This window comes from Xenopus tropicalis, chromosome 1 (genome assembly GCF_000004195.4).
Source record: "Xenopus tropicalis strain Nigerian chromosome 1, UCB_Xtro_10.0, whole genome shotgun sequence".
NCBI lineage: Eukaryota > Metazoa > Chordata > Amphibia > Anura > Pipidae > Xenopus > Xenopus tropicalis.
The window spans coordinates 189,738,610-189,758,645 of record NC_030677.2 but is presented as its reverse complement, the minus strand read 5'-3'; the positions used below and the strand labels follow the sequence as shown (position 1 = coordinate 189,758,645).

The window sequence follows — 20,036 nt, the reverse complement described above, 5'->3', positions numbered from 1 at the left end:
AGGATTAATTATATCCTAGTTGGGATCAAATACAAGGTACAGTTTTATTATTACAGAGAAAAAGGAAATCAATTTTAAAAATCCTAATTATTTGATTATAATGGAGTCTATGGGAGACGGGCTTTCCGTAATCCGGAGCTTTCTGGATAATGGGTTTCCGGATAAGGGGTCCGATACCTGTATATATCCAAAAAAAGACCAGCAACACAGAGTTATATTCCAAAAAGATCAAACGTGTACATGATTGATCTTTTTGGAATATAATTCTGCGTTGCTGGTCTTTTTTTGGATATTTACCCGAGGTAAGAGCTGAAGCAGAGTGCCACCCTGAGTTCGCTATAACTAAAATTCTTCTTCTCTTATTATAACCATTTTTGTTCCAACATCAGTAAGAAGTCAACTGCCAGCGACTGATAACCAGCTGCCTGTTTCATTATCCACACATCTACTGTAGATTCACAGGATCCTTCTCAGCATTTGATTGGAGAGGACTTCCTATTATCCATTTAGAAAGCTGCTTTTCTTACTTCTCATTTCATATCCTCTGTTCCATCCATCTACCTCTGGGAAATTCCAGGACTCTGTGATTGAATTATTAGAGTCTTTAGGTAGTTGTGTGTTCCCAGCTGGTTTAAAGAAGAATTTTTCATCTTATAGCTATAAATAAAACCCTGACAAGCGGGTATGTTACTGCTCTCTTCTGTGTGCTAAGAGTTGGCAACAAACACTGTGACTTTTATTATTAAAAAAAATAATCAAACGGAACAAAAACAGAGAAATTTTGTAAATATTTCTATGACTATTTTTTATTGCCTCTGTAATGTATAAAATAGACCCAAAGCCATTCCCAGTATTTTTGTATAATATTGTTTATTAGAATTCCCCATTGACTCCAAATCAGTGGTATATGAAAAAGTTCAAATGTTTACTTTCCATCTGCGGCACTGTTTTCTGGTAACGGGAAGGCTACAGTATGTGCCCACAGTGTACCCACAGCCCATTGCACTATATTGCTGGCCTGTTAGGGAGTAATATGCTCAAAGCCTACATGGTGCCCTGTATTACTAGTGTGTATAGGGGTAATATAATGTGCACAAAACTCTTATCTGGCGCTATGTAGGGACAGCAACAAACCCCAATCTCTTGCGCTATATTGCTGGTCTGTTCAATATGTTTAAAAGTATACATTGCGCTTTGTATTGTTACCTTGTATCGGGGTGGGGTAATATACACAAATCTCTCATTTTGCTCTGTGTAGGAAATGAACACACATGAACAATATGAGCAGACCCCTATGTCTTGTACTGTGTAGCAGGTCTATATGGGGAAAATATGCTCACAGCCCACTTTGTGCTCTGTACTACTAGTTGTATAGGGAGGAGTAATATGCACAAATCCCCTTCCCTGCTTTATGTAGGGATATGAACAAACCATTAACTGGAATTGGACAGAATTTTGTGATTCCTACTCTACTCTATATATTGATAAGAGCTAACCCCTATCTCTTATACTGTATTGCTGGTTTGTTTGTGCAAAATAGGCTCAAAGCCTACATTGCACTCTGTATTACTATATTGCATGGAGGGGTAATATGCACAAACCTTATATCAATAAACCCCATCTCTTGTGCTGTATTGCTGATCCATTTGAAAAAAAAAATAGGCTCAAAACCCACATTGCACTCTTTATTACTACATTGTAGGGGGGGTAATATGCACAAATCTTATAATAATAAACCCCATCTCTTGTGCTGTATTGCTGATCCATTTGAAAAAAAAATAGGCTCAAAACCCACATTGCACTCTGTATTACTATATTATATGGGGGGGGGGGTAATATGCACAAATCTTATATCAGTAAACCCATCTCTTGTGCTGTATTGCTGGTCCGTTTGAAAAACTATGCTCAAATAGACACAAGTCTCTCATCTTGTTCTATGTCATCATTTCATGGTGTGTAAAAAAGCAACAAAGGGCTGTCTTTAGCCAAGTTCTTAGGTTTTCTTGTTCTATGTAGGTATAGAAAAAAATTCCCAATGGGATTGAATGTGTGACCCCTGCTCTTTCTTTTCCTAAGAACAAGCCCCCGTCTGTTGCACTGTATTGTTGGGGTAATACGAACAAAGCCCATTTCTTGCATTTTATTGCTGTTATATATGGATAATATATATTTATAGGTAGCAATCATGATATGTACATTTAGCTCATGTCCTCTGTACCATTCATTTCACTGGAAGAAAAGGGTTCAAGTGTGTATGCCATATACAGAAAACATGGTTGCTCTTGTTCACAGTGTTCCTAGCCTTGCTGTATAATTCTGTACATATAAATTATTTTGCATTTTACTGTTGGTCTATCAGGGAAGATTTTGGTACCAGTAGATACGCACATACCCCATATGTAATGAAAAGCACTAAGTTTGCCCAGGAGCAGTAACCTATAACAACCAATAACATGTTTGCTTTTAAACAAACAGGTGACCAGTAAATGTTTCCTGCTGATTGGTTGTTATGGGTTACTGCTCCTGGGCAAACTTAGTGTCTTTTATGACATAACCCCATACAGTATTTATGGCTTTTATTCCTTTTACTTTTAAAGGTTATATCCCCATATGTAATTAAAGGCACTAAGTTTACCTAGTAACAGATCCTTGTAGTAACCAATAATATGTTTACTTTTAAACAGGTGGACAGTAAAACGCTTGATTCTACCTGTTGATTGGTTGCTATGGGTTACTGCTCCTGGGCAAACGTATGCCTGTTATTACATAACCCCAATATAGTTACAGTTAACTATCCATATCACACATAGAAGTGTACTGGTTACCCAGCAGTGTCACTGGTTGCTCCCAACCGAAGGGACATCCAGTTCAACATCCATTTTTATTGCTATGCACTTTATGAGGGAAAAAAGGCCTTTTAATTGCTGTGGGTCTAAAAATTCCCTGGGCTAAAAGTATATATATCTTCACCAGTTTCCAATTAAATCTGAAACATTTCTGGGCAAAAGCCTGAGCAAGAGGAAGAGTAATATTTGAACACCAGCACTAATGCCCGTGGCAAGAGAATTCTACTTTCTACTCATAACTGTCAGATAAATAAATGTCTTAAATTTAAAGGTTATCGTCAACTCGCAAAAAAAAAAAATATATAATAAAATAAAAGTGAAGTGCTCTTGACTTTCTGACAAATTGAGAACATTGATAGTCTCCTTGACAACGGGGAAGTCTCAATCATTTCGTAAGTGTCGTTCCAAAACAGCTTCTGTCAGGCACTGTCAGTTCCCTGGATCCTCGCTGGGCTGGAGGCCTCAGATACGGAATCTGACAAATTATTATGAAAAAAAGGTAATTTGTTTTCATATATATTTCTGTGCTCTCTTCGGGATGTTTAGAGCTGATGTTAGACTTATCATTCCGTAGCAGTTTATTTCTCCTTTGCAGTACTGGAAAACAGACTGGAAATTCAATTTGTAGCAGCAAATGAGCCTGAATAATTTGTATTGTGATCCCAATTACAAAAAACAGCATAACTTCCAGGAATCACGGTTTGTCTGCCTAATTATATATCTGCTGTTTCCGTGAGAGCCTTTGTTCAGTGTTTTTGTCTATTAAAGCATGGGGGTCCCCAACTGCCGGGCCGCGGAGCAATTCCGGGCTGTGGATGGCATGGCAGTGGGCCACATCAGTTCAAAAACCACGTGACGCACACCTAAACGAGCTAATAAACGCACGCATAAAGGAGCAATGAAGCCTGTCGCATGTATAATGCACCTGCAGTTCGCACTGCGCACCCCCCCAGTGCGTCGCATGTATAATGCGCATGCAGTTCGCGCCGCACCACCCTTTCCCCCTGGTCCGTGGAAAAATTTTTTTACCGGCCTTTGGTGCTAAAAAGGTTGGGGACCCCTGTATTAAAGGAAAGCCACAGGGGGATTCCAGAAATCCCATATCAAACGTGAGGGCTCATTTCAGAATAAAAACACAGTTGCACTAGGGATAACTTCCCCATAGCCATTGCACAAAAAAATCCCATTCATTAAATTACTTACAGGGTCGGACTGAGGTGTCCAGGGCCCACAGGGGCTGCTGCCTGGGGGCCCCCACCCCAGTTGCACCGTCAAACCTCTTACCCCCCCCCCCCGCACTTCCTCCTTGTGGCTCCCATGGGAAGGAGATGTGCCAGCGCCTGCAGTTGGTAGGGGGGGCAGATTGGGTCGCTAAAAGAAACAAGCAAAAAAAATGCCCTTACGCACCAATGTATTTTGTACAGGAAAAGTGGCAGAGGAAAGCGCTGTCGCCAAAAAAGTCACCGCGAATGCCTATAGACTCCAATTAGTGATGGGTTCCAGTTCAATGGGCTTTTTCCAATCCGCAGTGACATTTTTCCAGTGTACAATACACTGCAGTTTATGGTGAAAATTTTCACTCATCACTAACTCCAATGTAGTATTTTATGTAGCCATAAAAAAAAGTAGCTGCAAGAAAGTCGCCGTGAAAAAATGCCCTTAGACTTAAGTGCGTTTTACAAATTTTTACCATTTAGCCAATTTTCCAATGGTTTTGCGAATTTTCCATCAAAGGGAAATGGGACAGATTGGCTCATCAGTAACCACCACCTCTGTAGGTTGCAGAAGCCTTGGGGTTGGCACAGTGCCTGTATCGATTGCTGCAACACATCTGCACCTGAAGGATCGCCATTTTGATGGAAAGCACCATCTGGACTAAGAAAATGTTTAGCACAACTGCATCTGATTTGCGTTGAAGTGCAACTACCCCTAGTTCCACTCCTGAATTAGGGTTCCCACCTTTATACTATACTTTTTCCAGCCTGTAGCGGTTGTTACTATTTGATGATGTCATGGTATTGAGAATAGGTGGATCTGTGATGTGACAGAGGTGGGAAATGGGCAGTTCTATGACATAAGAGGCAACGAAATGGAAGAACTGGGGCAATTAACACTTTGGAGATGGTATAGAAGGTTTAAATAGAGGGATTAGCAGCAAAAAGCTTTAGTAAAGAGATGAGAAGATGGTTAACTACAAATGTATGGGCAACTAAATTGCCTGTATTGGACCAGCTAGACCGGCTGGGTGGCAATCCTGAATACATCGGTGGGGGTAATGTTCTATTGTCGACTACCGAAGAGCAATGGCTGCAGTACAAGTCACATGGCAACTGACTAGCCACAATAACTATGAAATAGCCGATCATTCTTGCAAAGTAAAAATAGGGAATGTAAATCTCTTATGCAACATTTTTTGGAAATATTACTTTAGTTTTTCACCGTGACCTGTCCTGCCAAAGAATATGAGTGTCCCTAGGTACTGTTTCTAGCTAATTCATTGCAATGTTGCCCACAACATGGTTCTGCTAAGGTTCTTATTTGATGCCTCAGGATAAGCAGAAATCCTCTTACGCTGAGAAGAAAACAAGGCAGAAATATTTCATTTACATAAGGTGTTTTATGCAGTATGGTGACGGACACAGAGTGTTTATGCCTACAAGGAACGCAGCCTTTATCAGTAGGGACATATGTTGGTGAGTCAGTTCAAATGCTGGCATACAATGAGCCTTCTGAAGTACATAATACATCATAATAACGCATGTTATGTTTTTAATTACACGCAGAACATGGTAACAAAGAATGCAGCGGTGCTATTTATATGAAACAACCTTGGGAAATAACTCATTCAATCAGTGCTAAATGATATAAACCTGACAGCCAAGTAAACTCTTATTTCCATAGGGTATCTGCAATAAATAACACGCGTGGAATTCACAAACACAGATGGAAATACATTAGGAGTGCTTCCTGGTAGAACCTTGACTTTGTCATGATTGGCAAATGGAAATGCAAGAGGCTAGAATGCTGTAATTAAAGGGAACTTACGCCTGCTTTATACCTAGGGTTTATCTTCCATTTACTTTCCATTAAAGCAGGCATTAAAGTATGGGGCCATAGCTTACTGTGTGCGCAACGTATTCCTGGAATATTGGCAGCCCCCACTCATATATGTAAATGCACTAAAGAAGGAAGGTTCTGTTTTCTGCTTGTAAAATGGAACATATTTTATAGATAATCTAAGGTTTATCTTGATAGAAGTCTGTGATGCCCCAAATTGTCCCTGGAAGATGGATACAAGGACAGGTAAAATTATAATCAGTGGGGATAATTATTGTTATAGTAGGATTCCCCTTGAGAAAGGCTCTTTGCCGAAACGTTGGGGTAATTCTCATCTTTGGCAAGTATATCCGCTAACCGGTGTGTCTCTTTTTGCCTGTGCACATTTTTGTGGTATGTATCTTACAACGTTTATGTGTTATTTTCTGTAATTTAGAAATTGTTGTTAAACCCGCTGTATATTATATAAATGATAACTACTTTTTTAATATTACCACTGCTTGTGCTCTTTGTGTGCAAACCCTTACTCTATTTTGAAATTATTGTCTTAGGTACCCTATATGGGGGTCCAATTTTGGGGTTTTTTGCACCAAACACCCATATTGTTTTTTTGACTGTGAAATGAGTGCCCTCCATTTATCTATATTTATGATAATTATAGTTATGGACAGGTAGGCAACAATTGGGGGCATGGATAGTGGAACAGATAATAGGGCTTATTTATAGTGATAAGCAGGCATGGATTTGCAGTGAATTCCGCATTTTGCCATTTGAGAATTTTTTGCGAAATGGCAGCAAAATTTCACCAAGGAAAATTCTTTAAAAAAAGACAAGGTTAAGTCAAAAAAGTTGTGTGCGACAAAAAAGTTGTGTGCGACAAAAAAGTCACATTTTGCACAATTTATGCCGTTTTGCAAATTTTTCCGAAGATTAATTAATTTTTCAGAGAAGCAAAACGGAACGGATTCGCTCATCACTACTTATTTATGAACGCAAGTGCAGTGTGCAAAGTGCAATTGTGCCATGTTTTTTTTTACCCACAAAGCCGCATTCTAGTGTCATTGTAGCCGCAAGGGGGACTTGCACCTGATGCAGTAGGAAGCACAATTTCTCGATGGGTGCAGTAGCATCAAAAGTGGCATCAAATGTGACAAACTGGGTGCAGTTTTGCTGTCAGGATTGTGTTATTTCCAGCGCTCATAGTCAAAATGCCATTGGTGTGTAATTCTTTAGCCACAAGTCTGCTGCACCTACTTAACCTTGACTTTGTCATGATCGGCATCGCAATGGAAATGCAAGAGGCTAGAATGCTATCATTAAAGGGAACTTACGCCTGCTTTATACCTAGGGTTTATCTTCCCTTTACTTTCCATAGAGACCTACATTGTTTGAGGGTATAGCCGCCACATTCAGAGATTCGGTAGCTCCCAGGGTTCCCAGTACCAATGGGCGCACTTACACACAGACACAAGTACATTTTGGGAATGACATAACATTTGCTTTCATTTTAACATAACCACACTTGCAGCTGCTTTCATAAATGCTACTTTTGGTTTTTCTAAAACCACTGATACATCATTTCAATTACATCTGTTTTGGTACTTATTTCTCTGCTTTTTTTGGAAACACTATACAGGTTCAACATTTTCATGACAAAGTAAGAATCTAATCATTAAACTTTGGGCCATAATCTGCTGATAGCATTGGATTCCCGTTCCTGATTAAATGGCTCCCATTTACTGTTACAGCGCGAGTGATGACGGAGAGGTGCTGCAGGAATGATTGGGCACCTCCAGGAAAGCCAATTACGCTGATGCATTGTTCTCTCACTCACATTAAACTCCCTATCTCAAGATAACATGTGACAGATGAAAGGGTCCGATAAACGCACGCACACAGGATCGCTGCGGAATGGTAACTAGAAGCTTTCTGCTCTAGAGATTAAACATTAAAGCATAACAGTAACCAAATACAATCATGAATAAAAACGGGATAACCCCAATGTAATAACTTGCCACGTTTGCCCAGGTCTGGCTTCTCAAAACAACCAGATATCATCATTCCAACTTTACTAGGCTAAACAAACCTAGCTACTGATGGGTTGCTATAGAAACCATAACCCTCTAATTATATTACCCCAGGTTGAACACAATCTTATCTAAATAGTGTGGATTCCCATTTAGGATGATGTTAAGCAGAAGAGACACAGCTGTCATTGGGTATTCGGCGGATTCATGTTGGCTTGGGAAGGGTCATCCAACCAAGGTTAATACAGTACAATATGGAAAGTGAGAAGGCCCAACGAGGATCATACAAACAGAAGAGGCAAACCTGTCCTTAGGCAAAAAATAATAAAGATTTAGATTTAGTTAAATATATATTCATGAGCAAGTTCTTTACTAGAGTCTTCTTTTGGTTGCCTCCCAAAGCAACCATTTCATTCTGCTGCCTTAAATCTGCCATTGCACTTTCAGTGGTTTATCCTTTAGCTTCTATATAGACTGGCTACTATATTATAGTGGGAGAAATATCACAAACCATCATTTTTAACCAAACTCACTATAGATCTAGAAAATTAAAGGGGAACTCCACCCAAACACAAATTAAGCCTTTTCTACAGATAATTTCAAGCAACTTTGTAATATATATCAATTAAAAAATATGCAGCCTTTTCATGGTTTCAATATAGTAATATGGTTTGGAACATTTACCTAAGCCCCGCCCCCGTTCCCCTGCTGATCTGGCTGACTACTTTGAGACTCAAATAAAATGTAACCGTAGTCTCCTGTCCTCAGCCTGCCTCCAGCCTGCATCCTCCCAATCCCACAATCCCCTGCACTTGATGTCAACAAGGAAATGAATATAACAGTGCAATGCATTGTGGGTAGTTCCTGCATGCTGCCTGTAAGCTGTGGAGAAGTTGTTACAATTTTTAGGATCAATGTTTTAGTCCCTCCTCCCCTGCCAGGATTTCAAATGATGCAGAAAGAGAAGAACTGTTTTGCAGCTGGATTTCAGAATATAATAATGATATTTGTTTATACCTCTTGAATGAACAGATTACAGTGATAGGTATATTAGATGTTTCTGTGTTGGGCTCTTTAACAAATTTTGGTTTGCAACACGGAGTTCCCCTTTAAAAAAAAATACATGAAGTACATCGGTGGTGTCCAGCCTTTGCAGCTTTTGCTATTATTATTATCATCCCAAACTTCCTACTCATCCCCACTGACAATAAAAGGCCCTAGAGAATATACATGGTATAATTTAGTGCTTAGAACATTCCACGTTGCATCAACGAGTAGAACCAACCCAGCAGCATTTCTGCATTACATTTAGGTACCGAATCCCATAAAGGATGAAGATAACAGTCATTATGTATTTCAGTGACTTATAACTTGAAAATGAAGTGCCAGAAAAGAAAAAAAAGCTGTACATAGTTACAAGCCGTGTATGTCATCCTATCCATACAAAGCCCCAAGGCCATTTATCATCTAGAAACAGAGATGTGTATTCTCTCCTGAAGGCAGAAACAGTTCCTTACAAACACAAAGGGGGTGCATTGGAATTTCTCCCAGTGCATCAGAACTCTGCCAGACAGAATGTGATAATATAGACATGATATAGTGAGCTTGTCCCATGATGCTGCACCAGGATGGAGTCCTATTGGATATAGAGATCTCAGATAAGACATAAGTTGATTGGACTTCAGTTCTGTACATGGCCTTAGCATACCTGAATATCTACAGTACCCAATGTACAGTACCACACTTCTCATTGCCCAAACTCATACTGGCACAATATCGAAATAAATCATGATATCTGCAAATACATTGCACACCACTGAAAAATTCAAATTAACAAAGAGAAACTAGAGGTTAAAGGACAGTTCCGCTGAGAGCTTGGAATCAATAGAGTTAATAGCTGTAATAGGCGCCGTGCTGACCGGAGAAGAGGTTGAGTGAGCACCAGGCAGTGTTATCTTGGGCAACAACACTACTTGGCCTTGCTCTAACCGAAATACGCAAAAACACTGACTGGTGGAATATGCTGATAGGGATGGTCTTCTAGCTATGCAATCACACTGAACATTATAGGGCTTTATTAAATAAGCAGAAAAAAATCAGTGCAGTGTGCCATGTTTTTTGTTTGTTGCAATGAACCTGCACACAATTTCAGTGGAATTGTGCCAAATACTGAAAGCGGAAAGATTTGCTCTATGTAACAAATTGCAAAAGGGGTGCAAACGTTAGCAGGGCCCTAACTGCCTGGAGGGCAGCTATTTTCCCATTGCTCACCCTGTCCCCTGAAGAAAGGGGCCTGTTGAAGCCAAAATGATTCCCCAAATGTAAAAAAAAAAAAAAATAGCCTATGGGGCAGATTCATGAAATCACGAGTTCGAATCCCGAATGGGATAAATTTGTATCGCAAATATCACGAAAATGCTTACAAAAAAATTGTATTAGTCACGATAATATCGTATTGGCGATCCAAAAGTCACAAAATTGTAAAGATTGTAAAGAGCGGGGACATGTGTGTACAAATACATGCCCTTCAATTGTTTGTAATTTAGCTGGTGCAACAGCAAGTGCCTATATGAGAAACATGTAAAATGAGCCGTGCACTTATTGCCTGGTGGAAGGGGGTGCTATTTGCTCCTGAGTGCAGTTAAATGAACTCCATAACATAGGGGGATGTTTTTGTTTCAAGATCTCTAAGTGTTTTTGTAGGCAAAATAAAAGCAGTGGATATACAGTATCCTTTCCAACATCTTTCCCTTGCTTCTGTCCCTCACTTGCATCCAGTGGTGGATTGCCATTAGGCTTATCCAAGTCCAAAGGTCTCAGTGGTCCCATGGAGAGGGGGTGAAGCTGGGGCATGACAAGGGAATAGCTGGGGCACAACGGGGGTGTAATAAGAGTATGATGAGGAGGAGTAGCCCAAGGTACCTATACGTTTCACCTTATTCTTAGAAACCATTCTGACCCAGCCAGCAACTTCCATTGAAACTCAGCAAGTGGCCCAATTCCCAGTGTTCAGTCGTTCTGGCTGTAAATAGACAGCTGACAAAACTCTGAGAACCTATCACCTAGGGCCCACAGCTGCAATCATAGGTCAGACTGTAATCACTCTGAGATTCACCAGTGTATGAAACACAATCATATGATCTGTGAAGATGATTGATGTTGAAATCAAGGGGATTGATTAGTGCCATTTTGTCCCCCACCCTCACAGCAATAAATTACCTGAGCTGCCATGTAGCCCAAACCCAGCAGGAGCCAACAGGAGACAAGGATGTGTGACACCGAGACATGAAGTCTCCAGTTTCAGAGAAATTAGACTCAACCTTTAAATACATCTAAACAAACAGCACTTATGTCTCCCAAAACACTAGCGGTTGTCATATACAGCCATATAACCAAATGAATGCCCTTTGGATATGCCCAGATTGCACAAATGCTAGCTGATTGCTCTTCTCTCATCATGCTTTGCCTTTAGAGGGTAAAGCTGGCTATACACGCACCGATAACATCGTACGAAACCTCGTTTCGTGCGATATTCGGTGCGTGTATGGCAAGTCGGCGAGTCGACTGATATCGCAGGAAGCTGCTGCTCACCGATCGGGCCAGTTAAAAGATTTTTATCAGGCGCATAGAAGGCGCCTGACCAAAATCTGCCTTCAGGGCTGAATCAGCTGAAGGAGGTAGAAATCTTATTGTTTCTACCTCCTTATCTGCTGTTTCAGCCCTGAACGGTTTGTGGCTGATTGTATGATCATGGTCACACGAAAGATCGCAAATCGCCACGTGTGTGGCCACCATTAGTCTGTAAAACAGAAGCTTCTCCTTTAGTATACAAAAAAAAAAAAATATATATATATATATATATATATATTTAAAAGCACTAATACTGAACTTTAACACAGTGTGATGGGAAATTATCCACCCTTCATCTAATGGGTAAGTCATTCTTAGTTAAAGAACAGAATTCCAGAAGATAAGCAGGAGATAAGAATGTGCTCCATGACCTCTATGTCCTTTATAAGAATCCTGGTTCTCCTTTAAAGCAGCTCTTCTAATATGCACATTCCATTAGCATCTCCTCTGGCACAGAGGTCCTTCTTCCATGTAATGACATTCCTGCAATACTCTTAGCTGGCTGATCACTATGGAAGCTGTAGAATGGCAAAGGCTGTATGGCAGCCTACACAGTGTTTCTTATTCAGGCTTTAAAAAGTACTGTATGTTCAGCAATTCAGTGTGGAGCTTGCTCTTTATTGATTATTTACATGTCTAAATCTAGAAGGCAACTAACTCTAGAATTATACAATGTGTGTATGAGAGAAGAAAAGTGACCCAAGCTTCTCCTAAACTTTCTTAAATATGTCCAAAATCTTTTATGAGGACTAATGGTCATATTTTTCAGCAAGGAGGTTGGATGTTCTCTCAGTGCCTATATGGGTTTCCCCACACACTCCAAAAACACGCAGGCAGCTTAACTGACTCCTGAATATGACCCTTGTGTTTGTGTGCATTGTATGAATGTGAATAGGAACCTACAATTGTAAACTCTATTGGGAGAGCGACTAATGTGAGAGATACCAGGATAATAAAGACAGATTTATATGACATGTATGAAAGCACGTTGCCTGCCTTTATATGGTCATGGATCTATTTGGTGATATATAATATTCTAATATTTTATATGTAGGGTATCTATCTATCTATCTATCTATCTTTGAGGCACTCTCACAATATGTCGATTGTTTCTTACAAGATATAGTCAAGCAAACAAAAAAATGATTAAAAGACACCAATGACCTATTATTCCAGTTAAAATAAAAAAATGGCATCAAAACATAAGTATTTTATGCACCATAAACATACAAAACCTATATACACCAATCACACGCAGAAGGTATGTAACCTGTGGAAAAGGTTTTATTAGAAAATAATCTATTGAATTCATTTATATACTTCCTTCATGATTGTCTGCAAATTATATTATGCAAAAACTACTTTCGTTTTGGTGCGGAATTTTATTGGCAGAAACAAGGAATGTCCATGGGTGCTGCAGTAGTGATATCCATGATATCGTAAAGGAACAGTTCAGTGTATAAATGAAAATGGGCAAAATAGATAGTAAAATAAAAACCATTTGTAATAGAGTTAGGCAAAAATGTAATCTATAAATACTGGAGTGAGCAGATGTCTAACATAATAGGCAAAACACTACTTCCTTCTTTACAGCTCTCTAAGCTGTTAGTAGTCAGTAACCAATCAGTGACTTGAGGGGGGGGGCATATCGGACATAACTGTTCAGTTAGCATTTGAATCTGACCTGAGTGCTCACAAACTAACTGAACAGTTATGTCCCATGTGCCCCCCCCTAAAGTCACTGACCAACTAAGAGGTTAGAGACTTGAAAACAGGGAGTAGAGTTCTGGCTATTATGTTAGACATCTGCTCACTCCAACCTTTATATATTACATTTTTTGCCCAATTCTATTACAAATATTTTTTATTTTGCACAGTCTGTCTATTTTACCCAGTTTAATTTTTACAACTGTTCCTTTAAGGATAAGGGCTATGGATAAGGCCTATCTCTACTTTTTATCATCCCCAGTTGATAGTTTCCATCTAGACTCCAAACTGATTGCTACAGATGTATATTCCAAGGACAAGCTATCTTACATACTCATTGCACCTTATACAATTAAGCAGCCTGCCGTGTGTGTTCAGATGCCAGGAATAACTTGCAAATACACCAATTAAAACAAGTAACAGAGTGTGGTTTAGTATTCATTCTTTTCCCATCTGTTTGCTTGTGGGAAATCCTTCCCCTGCTTCAGATTAAGCTGTGCTTGGGTGCCATTTGGTATCGCTCTTTTTTTTAGCTTTACCCAGAAGCCTGATCTAAAAAAATTCAACCAACATACAAACTGTCCTCATGTCTATCTGTTTCTGACTGTGTCCAGTAATAAGTATTATTCCTTGGGTAGCTGAGGCTGGGGCTTTAGTTTTAAAAATTCTGTAAAGCCTTTGTCCAGCAATTCTTCCTTATACAGACTATAACAAAAAAAGGGAAAGTTGCACTCGCCATTACATTTTCAACCATTAGGCAAGGAGGCTGTGACCACAAAATTCATACTAAGACAAGAAACTTTCCCTCACTCACCCATTATCAATATATATATATATATACATTTAGTGCACTAGGCTACTAAGAAATGCACTACCCTTTAAACAAAACAGATTTGTTTGTCTATATATTTCAATATATTCAAGCTGGCCAACTACACCAAGTGTAGGACGGGACAGACCAGACCTTGTCTTTGTATGCGTAATGGTTTAAAATTTAGTGGTGAGCACAACTTTCCCATTTTGCTATAGTTTATACAGGAGCAGTGGCCAGCCCCATGTTGTAGCTCCCACCCTTCCCAGCTACAGTCAGGTGATCCCAATGGGCCAATAAAAAGGGCAACCAATTTGGGGTTGTGATGTTAAATGAAAGCAAGTTGTAGGTAAACTTGGTCCCTGTGAAAAGTGTATAATGAAGCAGTAGAATTCGTATGGTTTGGATAAAAGTGAGTGTAGGACTGGCCAGACTGGGGATGACGTATTTGCCAAGCTTGAATATGTTGCAATATATGGATGAACAATCCCTGTTTTGCCTAAAGGAGGGGGGGCATTGTTTGTTAGCTTAATGCACAGAATGTCTTAATGTCCTATATATATATATTGATAATGGGTGAGTGCAGAGGGTCCCTTGTCTTCTTTGTCTTCTTTCATACAGACATTATTCCCACCTTCAGTTTCTATGTATAGGTGTGAAAAACATCAATATGAAAGCGTCGCAGTCCCAGAGCATTGATAGCATTAGAGATGAGTCAAGTATTTCTACTGACAAGCACTGACTCAGTGCCAATGTATTTGTATCATTCAGCACAAGCACCAAGGAAAGTCCAACATTAAAAGTGCTTTCTGGAATACTAGCCCCCATATTCAACTTTTTGGAGGATTCTGGGATTTCAGTTTAGCTGGACAGACGCAGGTTCAGCCATTTCTGATAAATACCTTTGATGTGAAATTTCTAACATAAATCTCCAGGGGCATTATATGTAACAGCGTGCCATATTTAGCAAGGCATCCGTCTCCCAGACAGCTTCTGCACTGCAGATCAATAGCAATATCTAAAAAACATATTGAGCAAGTTGTACTGGTTTTTGTTTGGAGAATGCCATTCGGCTGGCTACGAAATCACTACAGATACTGTCACATAGGGCACTTCACGTGATTAATGTCCCTAAGTGCCTATTTCTTGGGATAACTAAAATATAGAGCCGCTGACTGAGCCGCACTTGTGTGCCCATGCAGTATTTATGGAGCCTAATGATAAGGCATCCTCTCTGAATGAGCCAGCAGAGTGTGGCTGCTAAACCACACTTTATAACAAGAGCCAATTTTTCCATCAATGAACAAAAGTTGAATGAAACTGCAATGAGCCATACTGAAACACTGTTATACTGATAATATTTTATTCCTCCCTTGCGGGGATGCATTGGGAACCCACATGAGCCAGATCTGAGAAGCCACACAGCAAGGGAAAGCTCTTTATTTTCTGTGTATTCTGCATAGCCAGGAAACTAAAATCTCTTTATTCTTCAAAATCCCTTCAGTAACTTGGGGGTCAAGTGTTTTCTTTCCAATGAATATTTTCCCACTTTGGAACAACCCTCCTCCCCCAGCAGGTACAAAGAGCAATTGATCATAATAAAAAAAAGGACAGCTTTTTAAAATGTGCTGCCATCTGTGCTATCAAAGCAAAGAGGCAAGATACAGTAGGCTCCAACCAAAGAGTAAAGGCTTCTATCTGTCCAATGGGATAGAGTTATATATAGCCATGGCACATAAAGAAGGCAATGTTATAGTTCCCAAAGAGCTCAAAATGCTTATTTATCCAGACGTCTCAATACTATATATACACTATGAACAGTTCTGCATCTAACTAAAGAATACATACCCCCTATATACTGTATATACTGCATATACACCCAACCAGTACTACCTACCCAACTTACTTATATCAAACCAAAGTGCTTACATCCACCCCAAACTGCTGACTGGTTTATACCAAACAGCTGATACTTACACCCACCCAAAGAGTGTATCTGCCCAAGCAGCTCGTCCCTTATTCTTATATTTGCCCAATGAATCCTGAGTCTACCAAAGAGCTAATAGTTCTTGGAATACACAGACACTACATCTGCCCAATAGGGCTCGTTTGTACCTATATGAATAACGTATGAATTAACCCAAATAACTCAGAGGTCTATCCAATAAAGATTGAGCCAATGCTTTTATATAAATTAAAATAAACACAAATCAACATGCATGCAACTACAATGCAAACACAGCAATTAATAGCGTCAAAATGTAATTGGGTAGGGGCTTATCTAGGGAACCCCTAAAATTTTGGATGTTGCCCTCTATCAATTGTTGTAGCTCTGTCTATTTTAATAGAACCAAGTCAAATACAAAAACCCCTGCCCCCAAAAACACAAACCACGGTACATATTGCCTTTATCATCTGTTATTCATATCATCCAACATGCAATCCACTGAAATGTAACCACAGAAATATGATCATTTTCATCATCACAAAACTATATCTCTGGACAAAAACTCGAGTACTATGGCATTCTGGCAGTAAATTATAGTGAGAAATGGAAACCTTACTCATTTTGACTGAATGATGGATTTCACCAGCCTTGGAATTACGGAACAACATACAATATTGAGAATTCTTATGTGGATGCTCAGTTTTACTGTGCCAGAAGGTAGAATGGCTTTATGATGAATCGGAGCATTGTGCTTAGATAGAAGCTTGGATTGCTGCCATAGGAATAGCACTTTGTCAGTGTAAGGGAATTACTCAGACCCCATACAACTGTGAGACATGAGGAATAAACAGAAAGGTAATACACTGAGAGCCAGCCATTGCGGTTGGAAAGGTAACATTCAACTCTGCCAGATGGATGGGACTGCAAGTGCATTAAACAAGCAGCAATTTACCCCATGTTGTTGGATGTATCAGTTCCCCAAGACACTATAATTAAACTGCTATATAAAACAAGAGATGATAACATAACCATCACCTAAGCAAATCAGAGATTACTGGGTAATAGTTTCCACCAGATTAACAGCTATACTATAAGGACTAATATCCCAGGTTATGCTTGATACATAAAGGGTTAAAAAACCAATAGTGATATGTGCCAGGCTGGTTAGCCAGTCAAGGCTGTATGCACTGGGGAGCTGCTGTGTCTGTAGGGATCTCTGTAGCACTGCCACAGTCTGCATGGTAACCCAGTGTAAATACCAGTTTTAGTGCTCACATTCAATGACAAAATCCCGTTGTAAGAATGGGGGAAAAAACACAGAGCAAAAGTTTCTTCCTCTCACTTATTATAGAACCTTCATATCAGATCTGCCCCATACATGAGACCAACCTGCCATACTAGACAGGCAGCTATTGTTGGCTGTGGGAAATATAACTGCAGCTGAGGTCCTTGGTGTATATCTATATACACGGATATATACAATATAGTTTATTTCATTTCAATCCATGTTCATTGATTAAGGTTAAATATCTACCCCCCCACCCCCATCCCTTTAGCGGGGTAAGTAGCCGCTCTCCCAGGGCAGATCTGAGAGAAGCGTCTGGTTTAGCGACAGAAGCAAATCACTGTCCTCCTTACCGTCTGAATCCCTGGAAGGACGATGGCCAGGACATGCGGGATTTCTTCAGGCCAGGTCTATGGCCAGTATCCACAGCATAGGAAGAGCGGTCCATAGCTTGGCAGTGCAGGTACCTCTCAGTGTCGGAGAAGCCTCGGTGTCTCACCCTGCTGTTAGAGTAGCGAGTGCGGGAGGAGACAGGGGGGCAGTGGGGCGCCGGCTGAGCCTGACTGTGGAGCTGGGGCTGGAGTTGGAATGGAAGCAGGGGGTGAGGCTGGGCTTGGATTTGGGGTGGGGATTGGGGCTGAAGAGCAGGGTTGATCTGAGATGAAGGTTGGGGCTGAAGGTCAGGGTAGATTTGGGGCTGAAGACCAGGGCTGACTTGGGATGGAGATAGGGCCGGGGACTGGGGCTGATGGACGGGATAAATGTGAGCTTGCAGAGCGGGGAGGATCTGGGGTGCAGGCTGGCTGGGGAGCACAGAGTAGATCTGTGGCTGGAGAGCCGGGTTGATTTGGGCTAAAGGCAGGGGATGGAGGAGCGGGTAAATGTTCTGCTGGGACAGGAGGAGCGGAGTATCTGGGAGAGCGGGATGGAGCGGTGCCGGCGGCTCTTGGTGTTGGACGAAGCTTTGGTGATGATGCAGAGCCGGGCACTGCCACCGCTGCTGCTGCTCTTGTCTCCACAGATGTTTGGGAGCCTTGAGGTTCCCAGTGCTGCTGCTGCTGTCGCTGCTGCCGTTGCTGCAGTTGCTGCTGCTGTTTAGCAGAGCAGACAGTTTGCTGCCCTCTGTATCCATCGCTTCCCTTGTTGCAGACTGACAGCCAGACAGATAGAAGCCCTACACTAGCGGCGCACTGGGAGCAGAAGTTCACATGTAGAGACCCACAAGCCGCATAGTAAATCGTTCCCTCCGCTATCAGCGCCACTGCCCCGGCCCCTGCATACGGCGCAATACGGTGCTGCTGAAAAGTTGGCTCCCTGGGTTCCCGGCGCTGCAGCCTCAGCCAACGGTTATTATTCCATCAATCAGCTCCGGCCCATGCAGCATTCCCGGGGTTACATGGGAGCTTTGCCCCCAGCGCTAAATCTGTAGCCACAGTGGGGGGTGCGCCCCGATACAGAGCTCCGTTCCCGCTAGAGATAAAGTGCAGGCTCCCAGCCCCAGGGCTCCGGGCAAAGTCTTGCTGACCAGGGTGCTGACCAGGGTGCTGACCGGGTGCTGACCAGGGTGCTGATTCCTCCCTCCCCGCTGCATGCCTATTGCCTCTCACAGTGACTGCAGCAGCCGCAGCTCATGCTGGATGGGAATCGCACACAGCACTGCTGCCACTAGGCAGGCGGGGGATCACTTAGCCTTAATGCCTTCTGCTTACTTTTTGCCTTCATCATCACTGTGCTTTCCCCATCCGCTTCCCAAAATTCGAAACTTTACTAAATTAGATTGACTGGAGGAAGGGGAGGGGTAAAATATCAAGGACTGCCTGCCCCCCCTCCCCCAGCCCCACACACAAGGCAGCTCTAACACTTCAGCAAGTTACACTGCCCAGAGCTTCTCTCTCACCCTCACTGAATACTGATCAGGGATTAGCATGCTCAAAATGAACTTTATTACATGGAATCTTTCCCTATCAAGTTAGTAAATGGCAACACATTCTATTAGCTGCTAGTTTGTTACTGTTATGCTGACCCAGACCAAAGCTGTGCAACTGGGATTAGTGATGTGTGGGTTGACCCGCAACCCACTGGACCCACAGGTTTACCCTTAGATCAGGTGGGTTAGGGTTACATTTTGGGCAAACATATATTTTGGGTCAGACTGGGGAAGTAAACTCTTCCTCTGCTCCCAAGGTTTCCCTGTCTTGGAACCCAAGTGCATAAGTAGCGTACAGAGCACAAAGGCATGGGTACGGTTGGGTGCAGGTTCTATAATGGCAACATTTTGCTGGTTAGGGTTGGGTGCAAGTTAAGGTTATGGGTTGGGTGCAAGTTAAGGTTTTATTGGTTAGGGTTGGGTGCAAGTTAAGGTTTTGCTGGTTAGGGTTGGGTGCAAGTTAAGGTTTTATTGGTTAGGGTTGGGTGCAAGTTAAGGTTTTGCTGGTTAGGGTTGGGTGCAAGTTAAGGTTTTATTGGTTAGGGTTGGGTGCAAGTTAAGGTTTTGCTGGTTAGGGTTGGGTGCAAGTTAAGTTTTTGCTGGTTAGGGTTGGGTGCAAGTTAAGGTTTTATTGGTTAGGGTTGGGTGCAACTTAAGGTTTTATTGGTTAGGGTTGGGTGCAACTTAAGGTTTTACAGGTTAGGCTTGAATGCAAGTTAAGGTTTTGCAGGTTACTGTTGAGTGCAAGTTAAGGTTTTAAACATTAGGCTTAGGTGCGAGTTAAGGTTTTGCAGGTTA

General features: G+C 41.3%; 1 protein-coding gene across 1 annotated transcript in view; it reads right to left on the bottom strand.

The window, feature by feature from the left end:
• The window catches only part of pde4d (phosphodiesterase 4D), a 446,323-nt gene extending 427,667 nt beyond the window's left edge, over positions 1-18,656 (bottom strand). The window contains exon 1 of the mRNA XM_031894063.1: positions 17,665-18,656. Coding sequence (XP_031749923.1) covers positions 17,665-18,443 — 779 coding nt within the window. The 5' untranslated portion in view covers positions 18,444-18,656. The remainder of the gene's footprint in view (positions 1-17,664) is intronic.
• Positions 18,657-20,036: the final 1,380 nt, after the last annotated feature.